This window comes from Natrix helvetica (genome assembly GCF_964273705.1).
Source record: "Natrix helvetica genome assembly, chromosome: 1".
Lineage (NCBI taxonomy): Eukaryota > Metazoa > Chordata > Lepidosauria > Squamata > Natricidae > Natrix > Natrix helvetica.
In genome coordinates, this window is record NC_138548.1 from 335659479 (window position 1) to 335678862 (window position 19384).

Consider the following 19384-nt stretch of genomic DNA (forward strand, 5'->3'; position numbering starts at 1 on the left):
AGGAAATCCTATACCACTTCAGACAAATGGTTATCCAGCATATTCTTAAAAACTTCCAGTGTTGGGGCATTCACAAGTTGTTCCACTGATTAATTGTTCTAACTTTCAGGAAATTTCTCCTCAGGTCTAAGTTGCTTCTCTCCTTGATTAGTTTCTACCCATTACATAGTATTATGTTATACTATTCCATTCTTGTTCTAGGATGGCTTACACATTTATTATACACATGGCATTTATATGGCTTACACATTTATACACTTGCACACACAATTTTTCAAGCATAGGTTGAAGAAAGTTTTAGGGGGGAAAAAGATTGAAGGAACTTGGAACGTTTAGCCTTGAGAAGAGAAGACTGATGGAGAACACGATTGCTCTGTTCAAATATTTGAAAGAGATGTTATGCAGAAGAAAGTCAAGACATATTCTCTATCACTGCGGGGTGCAGGACATGGCATAATGGATTTAAGTTACAGGGAGACAAGTTTTGATTAAACGTAAAAAGAACTCCTTAGCAGTAAGAGCGGTTCAACAGGGGAAGCAATTACCCAGGGATGTGGTGGGCTCCACTTCACTAGATGTTTTTTAGTGGAGGTTAAACACTTCTCTGTCATTTGGGATTCCTTCACTGCCCAGGGGGTTGGATGGAAGAGTTTAAATAGCGCCTTTCAACTTTATGATTCTATTATTGCCTCATAGTTCCCCTAATAAAATTCTGCTGCACAAGATTTGGTAGAAAAGTGTGACCCGCTGCCTAGACAGCTGTAGCCATTTCTGACTTACAGCAGAAAACCTTTCGCTACGATTAAAAAAAAAAAACACAACTGTTTCTACATACTTTAGGAGTATGCCTCTCCTTTCCAAATTTATTTATTAGATTTGTTAGCTGCCCATCTAGCGACCTTTTGGGTTGTGTAATTGATTGAAAATAAAGCAGAGTCAAACCAATGTTTTCAGTCTGTCTATATAGGATACGGCTTCCTTCATGACAGGATCAATAAAGGTGTCCATCTTTGCACAGGAGAGGGAAAAATGAAAGAATGAAATTCCAAAATTATGGAACTGAGAAACGAAGATAGCAGCAAGGGCTGTAATGTTTCTTTCCCTAGGAGTAAATCTATTCAGCACAGCAGGACTTCTTATTAATAAACATTTATGAGGTGGTTCTTAATAGTGCAATTCATACAAGGTTTCTATGAGGAATGAATGGGGGGGGGGAGGTTTATGGAACCATACATATGAATAATAAACAAATTCTCTTTATGGAAGAAGCGCTACCATAGTAACAGTGTAGGGAAGAAGGTATCAATAGTTTGGTTTTGTAAAAGATAAAAAAAGGAAATCTTTACTGAGCCAAATGTTTAAAATGGAATGAAGATATACAAGTGTTGCACAGATATTAATTGAGAGTTGGAGGGAAATGGAGTGGATAAAAAACATGGAATGACTGGGTGACATTTGAGAAGTCAACAGGGCAGCCTTTTGAAGTGATTCAACTAAGTAAGTAATATTTTTCAAAAAGTCTTCTGATGAAACAAATGGATTTCCCTTCCTCCGGTTCCCCATGGAGATTTAGATTCCACATGGCATAAGCAGACAATAAGGGGATTATAGGCATTTACAAATGTCATTTTCAGAATTGAAGAGATGGGAAGAGAGAGGAGACAGGAGGGAGGAAGAGAGAGAAAGAGAGGGAGGAAGAGAGAGAAAGGGAGGGAGGGAGAAGGAGAGAGGGAGAGAGAGAGAAAGAAAGAAAGGGAGAGAGAGGGAGGCGCGGAATCCAATATGTAGGCTGCATAGTCTCTATAGATATCTAATTTGAACGTATAAATAGGTGACAAAGTTTGCCGTCTGTAAACCCAAGTTAATGCTATGTTTAATGACTACATGAATTTATAGTATAAAAAATTATAAGATGTATAACATGATGCAGCCTGAGTCTGGGAATGCTCCCTGGGGTAAATCCAGGTGCAGAGATATTGAGAGGTTGACACGAATGGCATTTCACCTTATCAGTTAGTTTCCTGCACTTCTTCTTTTGCACATGGTTATAAAAGCTTTACAAACTATTCCCTTGGCATGGACGGGTCATGACAGAATAGCACATACATACTTGTTGCCCATCACAGAGAATACTGCACCCCTCTCCTGCAAATATTTATCATTAATAAAATTGTGATGGTCACACTAGCTTTCAGTTCCTCTGGATACCTCTTGGGCAATTTGACCCTGGAGGGCAATTAAACACCTTCACAATACCATTTCTCTTCTCACCTGATTTTGTTTGAAATATAGGCAGCCATGTAGGAGGGCAACAAGTGGAAAGAGGCATCCCGTGTATGATGCAAAATACGCAATAGATGTACTGTCACTTACACATTTTGTGTGACAAAATGTAATTTGCAAATGAAATGTATTTATTTATTAAGCTATATGGAAAGTTATCATGATTTACTACTGAATGGCTACAATTTTGGGGGTGGGGTGGGGTGGGGGACAGGTATCTCATTTTCAGTCATACATTTATATATGCAAAAATCCCCCCAAAAATGTTGTCCAGTCCTAAAGTTGTGCCCAACTCCATGGATCATAGCACACCAGGCCCCTGTCCTCCACTTCAGTCAAACAATATATATACATGAACAATTACCAAAGATTTGGAAAATATGCATTAGAATGATAATAATTCAACTATTATCTGAACTCATGACATCAATTGCTATTTTTATTTAATACAATTATAATTCAACTTACACTACATTACATTATTTTTGAATATATGAGGTCTAGCGTTCTTAACTTTTAGAGAAACCCACAACACATCTGTTCCTTTGAGCTTACTTCTTTATTGCATTTAACACTACTCACTGTAGTGGAATAAAATAAAAGGTAAAGTTAATGACCTGCTCTACATATCCTTGCCTTTTAAATACATGATTTACAACTTATGTAACTTCTGAAAGATGTGTTTCAGTACTAAAAGTTTATATTACAACCATAAAAACCTGCCATCTCAAAAAAAAAAAAAAAGAGACTCACTTCAGTGAAACTTATATACTACTCAACCTACCTGATGTTAAAATTAAGATCAATGTTAACGTTCATAAAATTCAATGGGACTTACTTTTGAGATCATTCCATAAACTCCAAAGCATGTTTTGGATTGATAGCAGGGTATTCTCTGTATTTGTCAATGAAAATATGCATCTTCTATTGTTATTTTAATTTTAACACTACAAAAATAGCCTTAAGATCTGTGAAAAGTAAACAAAGCTGGGACAGAGGGCTTCCTAACTGATATTTCTCTTTTTTTAAATAATATTTTTGGGGTGCCAAGTATGTTTTGACGTGAAACGTATGCTATCTATCGGTAAATAATAGTAGCTTCTACAAATAAATTACTATATAAACTTAGTCTTTACAAAAATGTGACATATGGACAAATATAAATGCTGGTTTATTAACAGGAAGTTGTTGGTTATGTTTCTCTTGAATTTTTATTAATCTTTAAAGGATTCTTCTCATAAACAGCTCCCTTCCAGAATTCCAGAGTAAAAAAAAATGAATTATAATTTATTTTTCAGCATAAGCTTGTTAACATAATTAGAGCCTTTTCTTGCCTTACATATTTGGATATAGATCTCCACAATTTGCCCCAGGATAATACACCAATATTAAAAAGCTTATAAAAGCATTATTACAATATGGGGGGAATGGTGTTTGCGTGTGTGTATTTCGATCTGTGTAAACTACAAAGTCACTCATGGGAGATGGGCAGCTGCATAAATCATATAAATAACAAGTAAAATAACACAGAAATTGGGCTCTGTACAAGCAGTCCTCAGTTAATAATGGTTAATGTCATGCCCAAGCCAAGAGACGAAACAATGAGATCCAATTGAATCCAACTGCTTACTAGCTTTCACCTAATGGACAGAATCTTGCCAAACTAAAGCTACAATATTCTAACCTTGTAGATATACCCTGAGAGATTCTAGGCCAGGGATGGTGAATCTTTTGGGCTCGTTGTGTCAAAAATTCAGAACATGCCTACCTTGACTCTGCTGGCATCTCTCTCTCTTTCTCTCCCTCTCTCTCCCTCCCTCCCTCCCTTCCTCCCTCTCCCCCCCCCCTCTCTCTCTCTCACACACACACAGATAAAAATGGTTTTATGGGACTTTCCCTCCAGACTTCCTCTCCTTTGGACCCTCTAGAAGTTACGCAAGAGGGCCCTGCCCTCCTGGTTCCTCTGGAGCCTTTAAAAATTTCTACTGTGAAGGGAAAGTGTCGTTCCTTGGATTGGTTCTTGTATTGCTCCAGCACAGTGTTTTTTTTAAATGTGTTCTGAGTACCCTTGCAGGTTCCCCAAGCCCCCTTCCCGCTCAGAGATTTGCAAAATCAAAATTATTTGCTAGATATTGAAGATATTGGAAAAAATGTAAAACAATGTGACTTTTCTCACAGTTTTTAGTATATATATGTATGTATATATGTATGTATGTTTGTGTTGTATTTGTGCTGATAAATAAGTAGTGAGCTCCCTCCCATATTTGGGCATACCAGGGGTTGTAACACACACACACACACACACACACACACACACACACACACACACGTGTGTGTGTGTTGTATTTGTGCTGATAAATAAATAAAGGGAGACTAGTATAGATCTATTTCAAGCTATTTAGCTCTCATCAGTATTTTATTTGTACCTAGATTATACCTAATGGGTGCAACATTGTTATTATTACATAAATCAGTCAATAAATATTCTACAAATGCATCAAATTTCATTTTTAATATGATAAATAAATATAGTCTGTACAAAGAAAAGCTGTTATGGGATCTATTCATAGTTTTTTAAAATAGGAACGGGTCCCACAATCCAAAAGTGTAAGAAACTCTGCTCTAACAGAATTCGTTTTCCTTTTGTTTTAGCCTCTAGATGGCAATAGCAAGCAACCATCCAGTCACTTTCACAAGCCATAAGATTAAATACAGGTAGTCCTCACAATTGAGCCCAAAATTTATGTTGTTAAGTGAGACGTTTGTTAAGTGAATGTTTATGGCCTTTCTTGCCACAGTTGTTAAGTGAATCAGTGCCGTTGCTAAGTTAGTAAACCAGTTATTGAGTGAATCCAGCTTTCCCATTGACTTTGCTTGTCAGAAGGTTGCAAAAAGGGATCACATGATCCCAGGACACTGTGGCTGTCATAAATATGAGTCAATTGCCAGGTGTCGGAATTTTGATCAGATGATCATGGGGATACTGCAACGGTCAGGAACCTGAAAAACGGTCTTGAGTCATTTTTTCAGTGCTGTTGTAAATCTGAACGGTCAGTAAATGAACTGTTATAAGTTGAGGACCACCTGTATACTTTCAAGTACAATAGAAGAAATAATAGGCGTAAAAGGGCAGGTGGCTGTTGAACTTACTTAGTGCAGATGGCTGTTGAACTTCTCTAAAACATGATCTGCATAAAGCTCATTTAAGCATTCACCGCATAGGGAAACTCATCTATGGAAGGAATTTCAGTACTAGCTACAGAATTTGAACACCCAATGCATGAGTGTAGTGTATAGCAGTGGGGTGATGCCCAGGGTTACTACCACTTTCCAAACTTTCCTTGTACATTTTTCATTGTGTCAGTGGCTGCCAGAAGCAGGCTAGAATTAATGACAAATGGAAAAGCAAGCAAGCCCAGCAAATGAACAGTCAAACAAAGCAATCCTTACCAGTTTTCCCAGTATTTTTCATCCAAGTCTTGTTAGAAGATTCATTATCGAAGCCAACCAGGCGTATTTCCTGATATTCCGCTCCAACATGTGCCTGATGATCTATGATGTCTATTGGAGACTGGTGAGTTCTCCCACAATCCGCATTTGAAGTAACCCAATGCTCAGGTCCATATGCCCCTGTTCCAAAGAGATGAAAATCATTCATTTATTATTATTCTATTTATATCCTGCCATTATTATTATTATTATTATTATTTTACAAACAATTCAAGCTGGCCAAGATATCTAATACTACTCCTTCTTCCTGTTTTCCCAAGTTTCCCCATGAAGGGAGTTGGGCTGAGAGAAAGTGACTGGCCCAAGATCCTCCAGCTGGTTTTCATTGCTAAGGTGGGGCTAGAACTCATGGTCTCCTGGTTTCTACTCTGGTGCCTTAACCACTAGACCAGGGGTATCAAACTCAAAGGGTATCAAACCACTAGACCAGGGGTATCAAACTCAAGGCCCGCGGGTTGCTTAAATCTCTCCCACGGGCCCATCAAAGAAAGGAGAAAGAAGAGGGAAGGAAAAAGAAGAAAAGGAAGGAAGGAAGGAAGGAAGGAAGGAAGGAAGGAAGGAAGGAAGGAAGGAAGGAAGGTAGGTTATAATCTTAGCACTTGGCCACCACAGCTGCCTCGACACGAGTGATGTCGAGGTGGCCACGCCCACTCCAGTCCCCCTGAGGTCAAATACAATCCTGATGAAATCGAATTTGACACCTCTGCACTACACCAAAGTGAATCTGTGCAATTGGCCTTTTTTATGAACTATAATATTTGTAGCAATGATTCACCCAATGAGTAGACCAATCTGAATTATGAAACGGCGACTTTGATCTGAATTGCATTCTTGGCATCAATCATTATAGCATTTGTAAAGAATGCATCTCTTCTTTTCTTTTACTGCTTTTTTACTGCTAGGACAATTCTCCCACCCTGTTTTACAGTATACAACTATTGTGCATAATATTCAGAATACAATGCCAAATATCTTCCAAGTGAAAATGAGTAATGGCAAAATTATAGTACAACTTCAAACTATATGGGGAGGCATTAGTTTATACCTAACACATTTGTGAAGGAGGAAATATTTATTAGCTAGGATAATTTAATATTCTATGAAATCTGTAAACAAGGTAGCAATTTGTAAAGGAATCTTTTTATTCACTGCATACCGCCATGGCGTTTAGAGCTAACTAGCTCCTTGCCCATGAAAGCTGAAATGTAGTTTTAATTGAAACTGATCTTCCACCACAGATTTCAAATTAATTCTTTTTTTCTAAGTGTCTCATGCTCCAAATACCTTTGCCTAGAAAGGGAAAAAAATCATATGCCATTAGTGGAGGAAACTACTCTAGCTTGTGGATATTGATTATCCATTCTCTGTATCCAAACTCAATTGCCATTCTACTTTTTTTTTAAAAAAGCCCTTCCATATCAGACATTTTATGTAGTATACCAAGTTCTATTTCCAGTCATTTTTAATTTGCATTTGGCTGGGCAATTGATTTTTTTTAAATTAATAGGAATGATCAATTATGTTACTTATATGTTTTCAGACTATGTTTTTTTAATGTGCTTTTCAACAACTGGATTTTTATATAAAAACTATAAAGGACTGAAGAATCACAATATGGTACAAAGGAGAAAAAAAATCTGTATTTATTTCAGCTGTTTTTAGTCCTGCTGTCACCATCAAGTGACATTACTCAAAACTCCTACTCAAAGCTCTTGAGAAATAGCAATAGCACTTATATTTATATACTGCTTTGTAGTCCCTCTCTAAGCAATTTACAGTCACCATATTTTCCCCAAAATCTGGATCCTCATTTTACTGACCTCGGAAGGATAGAAAGCTGAGTCCTGAGCCACTCAGAATCGATCTCCTGGAGTGAGCAGTGAGTTAGCCTGCATTCTAACCACTGCACCACCACTCTTAATAATATAAGAATAATACTATTTTTTCTCCTACTGTAAGCCACCCTGTTCAGCAACTTTCTCCGTGAACCATGGGGGGAGGAAACATATTTTTGAGTCTTTGGTTATCTAGGCTGTAGAACTTCCTTGAGCGCAAACTGCATATTACCAAACCCAAACTCAGAATTTAGAATACTGTTAAAAGTATCCTTTCCAAACTATGACCTATGTCAGATTTCCAAAGAGATTAATATAACCATGGATAGAATCTATATTTTCAATTTATTCCATTGTAGGACAATAGCAGGCATTCTTCAGCCCCTCAAGTGGAACATGGTAGCTCATATGGTTAGAACGCTAGACTAAAAATTAACAAGCCTGTGTTCAAGACCCGAGTTCTACTGCCTGACGGGATGAGCTCCCATCACCTGCTCTAGCTCCTGCCAACCTAGCGGTTTGAAAGTGTGCATCTGTGAGTAGATAAGATAGGTACCACTTCAGTGGGAAAATTTACAGGGACGTGAAAGGAGCCCTCAACCAGGCATCTCTCGGGCAATAGTGATGTCACCAGCTAAACCTTTCAACTCAGAAGCACCTCGTTGTGCTGCTTCCAATTTGAAGACCCTGATTGCTCTTTAGAAGGCCAGATCCTGAAGATGAAACTCAAGTACTTTGGCCACCTAATGAGAAGGAAGGACTCACTGGAGAAGATGCTCTCAATTCAATGGCTGGTTTTCAGCGATACGGTTGCCAAAAGTAGGTGGTGAAATTTCCTATTTTGACAGCGGAAGGTACAAAAGGTGTACTGAAAAATGTAATATTTAAAAGATAAGTAAAGCAAGGAAAATTCAAGCTAAACCTCCCTACCAAGGTCATAAAACAAAAATAAATCTGGTTGGCTCTCTCACTTTACACAATAATTCAATCCAACGCAGCCCTCAGCCTTTCAAGCCTCAAAATAAAATAAATTATAAATAAATATCGATTCATGGTTTGGGGAGATGTTGGGAGTTAATAGCATCAGAAGAGAATAGTGTTTTTTTCCAGAGAAGAATATAAGAACCACAACCAATTTCGTTGTATTTAAGTACAATGACAATAAAGATTATACTTATTAGGAGGAAAAAGCAACAAAACTGGAAAATTTCTCTGTACAACCCACTGATGTCACCTGCAGTACATACGCATCAGAGGTGGGTTCCTATTGGTTCAGACGGATTCAGCCGAACCGGTAGTGGTTTGGCGGTCTGGGTCGCTGGAACCGGCAGCGACCCAGGCCTGCCATGCCCCTGAACCAGTTCTCATAGGGCAGTACCACTTTGATTTTTGGTTCTGCGCATACACAGAACAATTTGCATTGCACAAATTTATTTATTTTTCTTTTTTTAACATTTTGCGCATGCACAGACCTATTCTTATGCAAATGTGCATGTGCGCAGAGCGTACATCTGGCGTTCACATGAGCGAAGAGAGCGCACACATGCCAAATGTTTCAATGCACTCAATTGGCAGCAACCCACCTGATACGCATCCTTCTCAGTCTTGGAGGCAATCTACATAAAAGAAAGTAACACTACGAATCCTTTAAAAATCAGAGACAAAATATGCACATGCTATTTTCCTTGTTGCTTCAAACAATCAAAAGCAAAATAAAATTTGCATATAAAACAAAATGCAAGAAGAACCATAGGTCTGAAACAAGATACTGTGAAAACTGTTTACAGAGTCATGGCAACCTAATACAATAATTATGGTAACTATCTGTTGATCCTTTGTTAGACCTTATGAAACAGAGAGAACAACCCATCTATACCCCAGAGTTCAATAACCCTGCTCCATATAAATCACCCTCTATAGGTGGCGATGGCTATCTGCAGTTTTCTATCTATAGAGGTTCTCTTCATTGTTGAGGCTTTAGAAAATCATGATTCTTAATTGCAGGTAGATGATAATCTTACTACAGAAATTTGCTTTGTGCAGGTAAAAGGCAATGCACAGGTTAACATACATTGCCCTTAAACATGGATAGATAGTCCCTGCTTTTCATAATATCTAGTGAGCGTTTTTGATAAAGTACTGATGGTCAGTGCAGTGGCAATTTGCATAATGGACTCATCCAGTTCAGAAAGAAGGAGTAAAATTTCTACAATTGAAATTGCTACAATTTATTGAACTGTCGCATATGCACAAGTTTAGAGCTCCCAAAATTCTCTTTTTTCATGTATTTATGTTAGTTTTTAATGTCTGCATTCCAGTTTGTAACTTGGTAAACTATAACCAGGGACACGGTGACTCAGTGGCTAAGACGCTGAGCTTGTTGATCAGAAAGGACGGCAGTCCAAATCCCTAGCGCTGTGTAACGGAATGAGCTCCCATTACTTGTCCCAGCTTCTGCCAACCTAGCAGTTCGAAAGCACGTAAAAACACAAGTAGAAAAATAGGGACCGCCTTTGGTGGGAAGGTAACAGCGTTCTGTGCACCTTCAGTGTTTAGTCATGCCGGCCACATGACCATGGAGATTTCTTCGGTCAGCGCTGGCTCTTCGGCTTTGAAACAGAGATGAGCACCACCTCTAGAGTCGGGAACGACTAGCACATATGTGCGAGAGGAACCTTTACCTTTTTAACCTGTAACCGTGTCAAACTCGCGACGACACTTTGTCACGTGAGGTATCACTTTTCCCCCTTTGCTAAAGTGGGGGTGGGCGTGACATGACACATGTGCCCTGTGTGCTGCAAGTTTGACACCCCTGTGGTAAGAGTACTTGTCCAAGTATAAAAATAAACACTTTAAAAAAAATTGTGTGAAGCCATAGTGTGAGATGCAGAATGCTTAATGCTGGAGCCTCCCCCCCCCAATAAAAACAATTCAAGAAGATGAGGAACCTAATGACCTCCTCATCCAAACTCTTCCTCCTTCCTCCTCTTTCCTCCTCCTTTTCCTTCTCTTCTCTCTGTCCTTCCCCCTCCTCCCTTATCCTTCTTTGAAAATAAACAGTTTGCTTCATATAAAAAAGTGGGAATCTTTCCTTTAAGAAAGAAAAAAAAATTAACAGCATTTTTAATAATAGCTCCTTTATTGTATTAGCCATCTTTAAATAGAAGCCAAAAATTAGCTTGTTTTGCTACTTGCAATTGTACATCCCAAATAATGACTTCACCTCACTAATGGAATCCATTAAAAATAATGAATTCCATCTAAATCTAATTACAACTTAATATAAACTTTCACAATTTTTGGTGCAACACAGTAAAAAATATTTTACACAGAGCCTATAGATTAGAAGTACAATTTTTAAAAAGAAATATTAACACCCAGTCATTTGACTTTTCTTTGTCTCCATTAACTTTCCAATTACTGTTTTTGTTGTTTTTCTAAAAAACAATTCCCGGCACATATCATTTTTAATAGCAACTCTTAATTCCCAAGTACCTATGTATCATTTGTTGTGTGTTTATATGTTTTTCACTTCCAAAAGAAGGTATCTCTAAAATATATATTGATTCTTTGCATGCCTCCTATTATAGATGCAATATTTTAGCCAGCTTTTCATTCATAGTAGTCCTTCTGAGCAGCACGATTCTCCGATGACAATTCTTTTTCTTACTTTTATGCTGATCTAAGTGAAATGGTGAACCAAAAAGAGCTTGAATTTTCAGCTGTTTATGACACTAGCATTGGCAGAGTAACCCTATCATTTTATACCAACCAAAGCCATTAAAGAGCAATTATGACAAACACACATTATGAGCAACCAGACCAGGAAGAATTTACCCTGAGGATGTAGAATACAGATCAGTGTGTTATAAAATGAGAGAATGAAGCTACTAGTTAAACTAACACTGCTGCATACTTAACTCAAGACAGTCTGCACTTACTAGGCATCCCAGCTAAGTTTTCTCTTATTAGACAACCACCTTAATGTGCCTTTACTATTGTGCCATTACTAAATATAGATTACTAGAAGATATCCCAATAGCAAATGTAGGTCATTTCCAATTCTACACAGGCTCAAATTTTTGAAAAGTTTTAATCTGTCCCACAAATATCTCTCTGTAGACTCCCAGATAGAATAGAATAGAATAACAGAGTTGGAAGGGACCTTGGAGGTCTTCTAGTCCAACCTCTAGTCTGCCTAGGCAGGAAACCCTACACAACTTCAGACAAATTGTTATCCAATATCTTCTTAAAAATGTCCAGTATTGGAGCATTCAGAACTTCTGGAGGCAAGTTGTTCCACTGATTAATTGTTCTAGCTGTCAGGAAATTTCTCCTCAGTTCTAAGTTGCTTCTCTCCTTGATTAGTTTCCACCCATTGCTTCTTATTCTGCCCTCAGGTGCTTTGGAGAATAGCTTTACTCCCTCTTCTTTGTGGCAACTCCTGAGATATTGGAACACTGCTATCATGTCTGCCCTGGTCCTTCTTTTCATTAAATTAGACATACCCAGTAGTTCCTGCAACAGTTCTTCATATGTTTTAGCCTCCAGTCCCCTAATCATCTTTGTTGTTCTTCTCTGCACTTTTTCTTAGAGTCTCCACATCTTTTCTACATCGTGGTGACCAAAACTGAATGCAGTCTTAAACCTCTACCTAAGAAGCAGGAGATGGTACATTTACATTTACCACCTTAGCAGAAAAGACAGTAAAACTACATATTACATTCACAGAACTCTACTATCATGGTCTACCTAAACATTTTTTCCTGATAACATGGGAGACACTTCATCTGGGCCACAGAGATAATATCCTTCTCTGACACACCATTAGAAGCCATTAGAAGTCTGAGCATAAGCAAACATAATTACTTAAAATTTACTGAAGCAACAATGCCATTTTTAATCCATTGAAACTGCCGTGTGTTCATACATGTGCCGTTCCGATACAGTTTTGTTGCGAAAAGTGGCTATACAAACTTGATTATAAAAATGTCTATATGCAAATGTTTGTAACTATTCAATACAATGCTGAGTTTGAGGAAATTAAATACTCACGAACAACATTATTATATTTGGAACCTCAATTTAAGGAGCTTTTAAACCTATTCTTAAATGAGCCACAAATTACAACCTACAGTTTTGTAATCGATTGCCATTTAAACCAGGATTTTTAAACATTTTTTTTAAAAGCGAAATACATTTATTTTTTTTGGCAAAAGAAGAATGGGATGGAATATGCCTTTTACAGATATTTACCATGAGACAGAGAGATGTTATCGTTTAAGATGTCATCCAGTGTCGTGATTGTTCTCTTTTATTCATTTGGGGCAAAGTTCAAGAACCAAAGGCTGTAACTTCTTACCATACAAATGGCTTTTGTTTTTAATATCAATTCCACCAATGAATAATTCATAAATAATACCACTAATTGCCATGAATAAATAAGAGAGAACAGTAATTGGATGTAGTCTTCTGATTAATAACATCCTTCTGTCCATCTCGCTGCCTCTTTGCCAATAAAGACATATCTTCTCTTTGGTAATCATTTTTGCCTCCCATATTCAAAAACAATTCTTTTTGTTTTTGTTTTAGTGATTTGAGTTATAGAAATATTCCCTAATGTGGAAAACAAACACATTTCTTTTGTTCTCAAAGCACAGCACTCTGAGTATCTGAACAAAGCTATGAAAAATGTATTCTATGAAAAAGTATTTATGATGGTTTCTTCTGAACTGTCCATAATTCATTTTGTTCAAATTCATACTACTGTCATTAAATTTCAATTAAATTAAATAACTTGACATGATTTTAAAGAGTTATCAAACGGCACTACTGAAAAAATAATGCATTAAAAGACAAGGTATGCAAAGTAGCCGAAAAGAACAATCCATCAGAGTTTTAGAAATAATTTATTTCAGCCAACTCCTGATAACTCAGCACTTAGAAATTCAAATAAAAATGGACATATGCCATTTACAAGGGCAGAGAAGCTTCAACTCTTGAAGGACAATGAGTTGCAAATGATGGGGAAGGATGCTTACCTCACTATCCTTCTTCACTTTCCCACTTCGTAATAAAATTTTATTGGTTTTTCAAAATTTATAGGGAAAAGGGTAAATGGACAGGTATACAAATTTTGGCAGTTGCAAAGTGTGTGAGGCCCCCCTCCCTCCATACCCATAGCGTACATTTATATATAATGCATTAGTATATAATTGATTATAATCAGCATATTAGTTCTATTATTAAATTCAATCAAATTAAACATTACAATATAAAATCCAAATATAATTCCATTTTCACTTTCGGTCAATTTATAATAATATGATTTTCATATTTATTTCTGTGATCTGAGTCTTCTTGCTATTGCCCCATCTCCCTCCACTGGCAGAGCTCTGGCCCCTCCCGTGTCCTGCGTGACCGTTGTAGTGTCTGGTGGTTTCTCTAGGAGTGTTTTATTTTTTTCCATAAAGGCCTGCGCCTCTATGGGTGAATTAATTCTGATTCTTGTCTCCTCCCAGAATATCAGCATACCTTCAGGCATCAACCATCTAAACCACACCCCTTTCTGGTATAATTTATTCGCTAATTGCGAATAATTTTTTCTTTTTTCTCTAATCTTCTTAGGGATCTGCTTCAGAATGGTTATCTCCATATCATGATATGTCAATGCTTGCCCCCTTTGTACACCCAGAATTTCATCTCTTGTGGTTTTTCTAAGGAATTTAATGTGAACCTCCCTGGGTAAATTGTGTGTTCTAGCATAAGCTGAGTTCACTCTATAAACCAGATCTATATCCCACCCCATCTGTTGTTTTTCTTTGTGTGTATAGTCAGCCAGAATGTTTGTCATGATGTCCCTTATATTTTCCCCATCTTCTTCTATAACATTTTGAAATCTAAGATAATAGGACATTCTCTCAAATTCTAATTTCATCTGTTGGATGTCAAGATCTTTGTTCCCTTTCTGCACAGCTTCCACCACCCCCCTCACCTCCTCCACCCCCCCTTCCACAAGATTCAGTCTTTGTGAGTTCTTATATATTTGGGCTTGATTTTCTTTAATTTCATCTTTCATTTCCCTTAACTGTTTCTTGATTTCCTCCTGGCCCTGTAGAATTTGTTGAAGCATTTGTTGAAAGTCCATCTCTGTAGTCTTATGTTGCATCAGTTCTGTTATCTTTGACTGTGTGGCTGGACTGGATGTTGCGGATGTTGGAGCAGAAGTGGCAAAGCCAGGTTTTCCAGGAGGGGGTCTTTTAGATGCCATCCTTTATAACGTTAAAAGTTCAGTCCAAATATGAAGTAAGCAATTAGAAAAGAAGGGTAGCCAGGTGAATCCGGGAGCAGAATAACCAGGCAGAAGAGAATCTCTCCAATAAGTCTGGCAATAGATAGAAAATTTCCCCTAGAAGGTTAAAAAAATACCAATCCACAAGAGGTTCCTCTGGGAGACACGGAGACAAAGACCGGAAGCCTGAATTTTAAAGGTGGAGTCAGGTTTCAGAGTTCATAAAGACAACGGAAGTGTGCCATCTTGCCCTGCCAGTTTTGGGCACAGAGGCGTAACAAAGTTTTAAAAAGTTCCAAAAGTCCTCAAATCATTGTAATATGTAAAATTAAATTGAAAAGAAAATCATCTCAGCCTAAGTGAGGCTTCATTCGTTGGCTCTCCCCCCTCCTCCTTCCCCGGGGGCTGAGAGCAAAATTGTTTCTTGCCGCTTGTCCAAGGGGGGGGGGGAAAACCCCCCTCCCTCCAGCCGCACCTCCAAAATGCTCCGAAAGTTGTTTTAAAGTTTTAAAAGCTGAATCAAATCTTCATGCAAAGTAAGGGATGAAGAGAGAGGCAACCTCACCGCACCGCAGCTGCTTCCTTCAATTGTAGCATTCTCCAGTCGGCTTGTAGCGAGGCGCGAGGCGTGGAAACGCGATGCGCCCTCCGAGCTTGCTCCCCGGTGCCTTGGGCGCGCGAGAGAGCCCCCGCCGGCTGCCGCCGCTGCAGGAGACCTCCGCGATGCCGCCCCTCCGGCAGGACCCCTCTGCGGGGTGTCCTGTGCCCCCCAAGGAGTGGGGAAGCCCACCGGGGAGCCGGAGCGGGCAAAGAGCTGCCCGTCGCCGCCGCCGCCGGAACCGGAACTCCTTCACTTTCCCACTTCATTTCAATATGGTGCCCCCTTTGCTCCAAAATGAAACAACTTCTTTTGGTACCATTCCTCAACAGAAACTATGAAAGTGAATAAAACTAGTTCAGCTACCACCTCAAGGTATTGGTGCTTCACTCAGAAGCCAGTTACGGACATAATCCTCACTTTCTTAATGGGAAATAACCAAGAGAGGTAGGATCTTCAGCTTCAAGATTGTTCAGGCACAATGTGATCTTCTGTCCTTTTTTTGGAGTCATGGAGGACTTCATAAAAGAAACTGTGCAGAGAAGAGCAACAAAAATAAGAGATCTGGAGTCTAAACTGTACAATGAATATCTAAGGGAATTAGATATGGTTATCCCAACAAAGAGAAGGCTTAGAGTGACATGATAGCTGTCTTCCAATACTTGAAATGTTGTCACAGATGAGTCAATTTATTCTCCAAAGCATCAGAGGGCAGGACAAGAAGAAATGGATGGAAGCTCATAAGAGGGAGACTCAATCTGGAACTAAGGAGAAATTTCCTGACAGTGAAAACAATAAATTACTGCTTTCTCCTGGAGTTGTGAGTGCTCCATCACTAAAAGTTTTCAAGAAAAGATTGGAAAATCGTTTGCCTGTGATTCCTGCCTTGGGTAGCGGGATTGAAGTAGAAGGCCTCCAAGGCCCCTTCTAGACCTATGTTTCTATTATTCTATAAGGAGATCCAGTTGGCCATATTTATCTTGTACAGAAGTTCCCATTCTTGAGATAAAGATGGCTTGTAATTCACATTTTATGGCTTCGCATAAAGTCTCAATCCATCTATTCAAGTCTAAATCAATAATCCTTGGTGTGTGTCTTTGAAGTGAGAATTCAAGTTATTCTGAATTTATTGGACTCTTCAAAAAATGTTATCCGAGAGATAAGACTGTCGATTTTCTCTGTTGGCAATGTAAGAAATGTTAAATTATAGTAACTCACATGATTAGGTCATGTCTGCATTTGGCTTCTTTTTAGAAGAGTATTTCTAACATCTAGAAATGGATCTATGGGCAAAGGTTATCATGCTAAAGATGTCAATGCTATTTTGAATTATATTCCAAAGATTGTGCAAGCTGACTATTTTGAGTAATGTCGGTTATAATCAAGCATGAGTAATAACCAAGAGAATTATACTGAGATATTGGAAAAGTACTATTATTCTGAATATCAAAGATTGAATTCAAGCAACATATAATTTATCAGTTTTTGAAAAGAATGTCTTTTTCTTTTCTTTTTCTTTTAATGACACAATGCACTTAGTTTTAACATAGTTCATAATATTGTATAAGTATAGACAATTTTAAAGCATAATTTGATATATTATCAAATGGTGAAATGGATACATATTTAGAAGATTTATCATCAATATAGTGTGTTAATTTTAGGGCTTTTTATTTCTGTTGATTTTCTGTTTTTCATCATTCTTTTTATTTGCTTTGATATTACAATTTCAAAACTAATACATTTGTTGTATATTATTCTTTTCGTTTTAATTAGTACTTTATATTGTTTGTCTGCTTTTCTTTTCTAAAAATTGCTATGGTTTTTGTAATATGAGGTGCAAATCCAGCCATTACATAATAAAACTATAAATATGGTCACCAAATAGAACACGTTTCTTAATATTATGATTTTATTTTTGAAAAACAGGTCGAAAAGGGCTGCAGTACTGGGGATAACCATAAGATGGAAGGAAACAATATTGAAAATGCTAACTCTTTGCTGCCATCTAGAGGTCACAAGGATATGTACCTCCAATATTTTGCAGCCCGGAGCATACAAACTTTTAATTGAACACCTGGAAGACTTCAAACTGTGTAACCTCCCAGTGCAACCTCCCTGAATTAAATGCGTTCAATGGAACCTTTGCAGAAGAACTGTACTTTCATTTGAGTACATAAGAGTACAAGTCTATATGATCCAGGATATACATATATGACTTGTTAAGCTCAAAGAAAATGAGGAAAACTAGACTGGTCTTCAAGCCCAAAGCAATTAGAGCATGGGTTATAAGACATGGTAACATGGGTGGAATTGTAAATTGGCTCCATTCTGGATCCATGCATACAAGTGAAAACTAAGTAAGAGTCAGTAAGATACTTGTGCAGTATGTCCTTTAAACATTTCATGACACAAAGTATCTATTGAGATACAATTCTAGAAGGTGGAAACAATCATAGGAACTATATAGTGGTGGGTAGTAGCTTGGAGGCCTGGGTTGCTGGGATCGGCAATGACCCAGGCCTGCCAAACCCCTGAACTGGTTTTCCCAGTGGCGCCATAGGCACCACCATCTTGTTTTTTGCTTCTTAAAATTGTGCAGAACAATTTTAGTTGTACTGTGCATGTGTGCGCACAAGCATCAAATGCGTGTGGCACATTGTTGAGCGAACCGGCTATAGTCTCTGCCGGAATCCACTCCTGGAACTGTCTATCCTAAAGGAATAGGAAGGCAGCCTCAAAAAAAAAAATCATACAATGATGAATTATATTGTATAATCCGGAGGTACTACTTTCCATTTTAATTATGTTATTCTGCTTCTCCAGATAATTTTTTTAAAAGCCACATGTGTGCTACATCTTCTGAATCTTAATCTTGAATATGAATGCTTTCAGAAATATAAATAATGATTGTTTATTTTTGTCAATTTTCAAAATGCAAAGTGAGCGAACAAAAGAGAAATCTAAATCAAATCAATATTTGGCGTGACCACCCTTTGTCTTCAAAACAGCAGCAATTCTTCTAGGTACACTTGCACACAGTTTTTTAAGGAACTTGGCTGGTAAGTTGTTCCAAACATCTTGGAGAACTAACCACAGATCTTCTGTGGATGTAGGCTTTCTCACATCCTTCTGTCTCTTCATGTAATCCCAGACACACTCGATGATGTTGAGATCAGGGCTCTGTGGGGACCATGCCATCACTTCCAGTACTTCTTGTTCTTTTTACACTGAAGATAGTTCTTAATGACTTTGGCTGTATGCTTGGGGTCATTGTCCTGCTGCAGAATAAATTTGGGGCCAATCATACGCCTCCCTAGTGGTATTGCATGATGGATAAGTATCTGCCTGTATTTCTCAGCAGTGAGAACACCATTAATCCTGGCCAAATTTCCAACTCCATTTGCAGAAATGCAGCCCCAAACGTTCAAGGATCCTCCACCATGCTTCACTGTTGCCTGCAGACACTCATTATTGTACCGCTCTCCAGCCCTTTGACGAACAAACTGCCTTCTGCTACAGCCAAATATTTCAAATTTTGACTCATCAGTCCAGAGCACCTGCTGCAATTTTTCTGCACCCCAGTTCCTGTGTTTTCATGCATACTTTAGTCACTTGGCCTTGTTCCCACATTGGAGGTATGGCTTTTTGGCTGCATCTCTGATGGCACTGCTGGACATCTTCCGATTTCGAAGGGTAATAAGCTTGATGTGTCTTTCATCTGCTGCACTATGTTTCCTTGGCTGCGTCTATGATCCTCAACGTTGCCTGTTTCTTTGTGCTTCTTCAAAAGAACTTGAACAGCACATCTTGAAACCCCAGTCTGCTTTGAAATCTTTGTCTGGGAGGGACCTTGTTGATGCCATG

The 19384-nt window shown here is 38.2% G+C and overlaps 1 protein-coding gene across 5 annotated transcripts in view; it reads right to left on the reverse strand.

Moving 5' to 3' along the window:
• PTPRG (protein tyrosine phosphatase receptor type G) overlaps window positions 1–19384 on the reverse strand; it is a 772027-nt gene that overhangs the window by 322208 nt on the left and 430435 nt on the right. For all 5 annotated transcript variants that reach the window (XM_081935636.1, XM_081935635.1, XM_081935639.1 and 2 more), the window contains exon 3: window positions 5734–5913. In XM_081935636.1, coding sequence (XP_081791762.1) covers window positions 5734–5913 — 180 coding nt within the window. The remainder of the gene's footprint in view (window positions 1–5733; window positions 5914–19384) is intronic.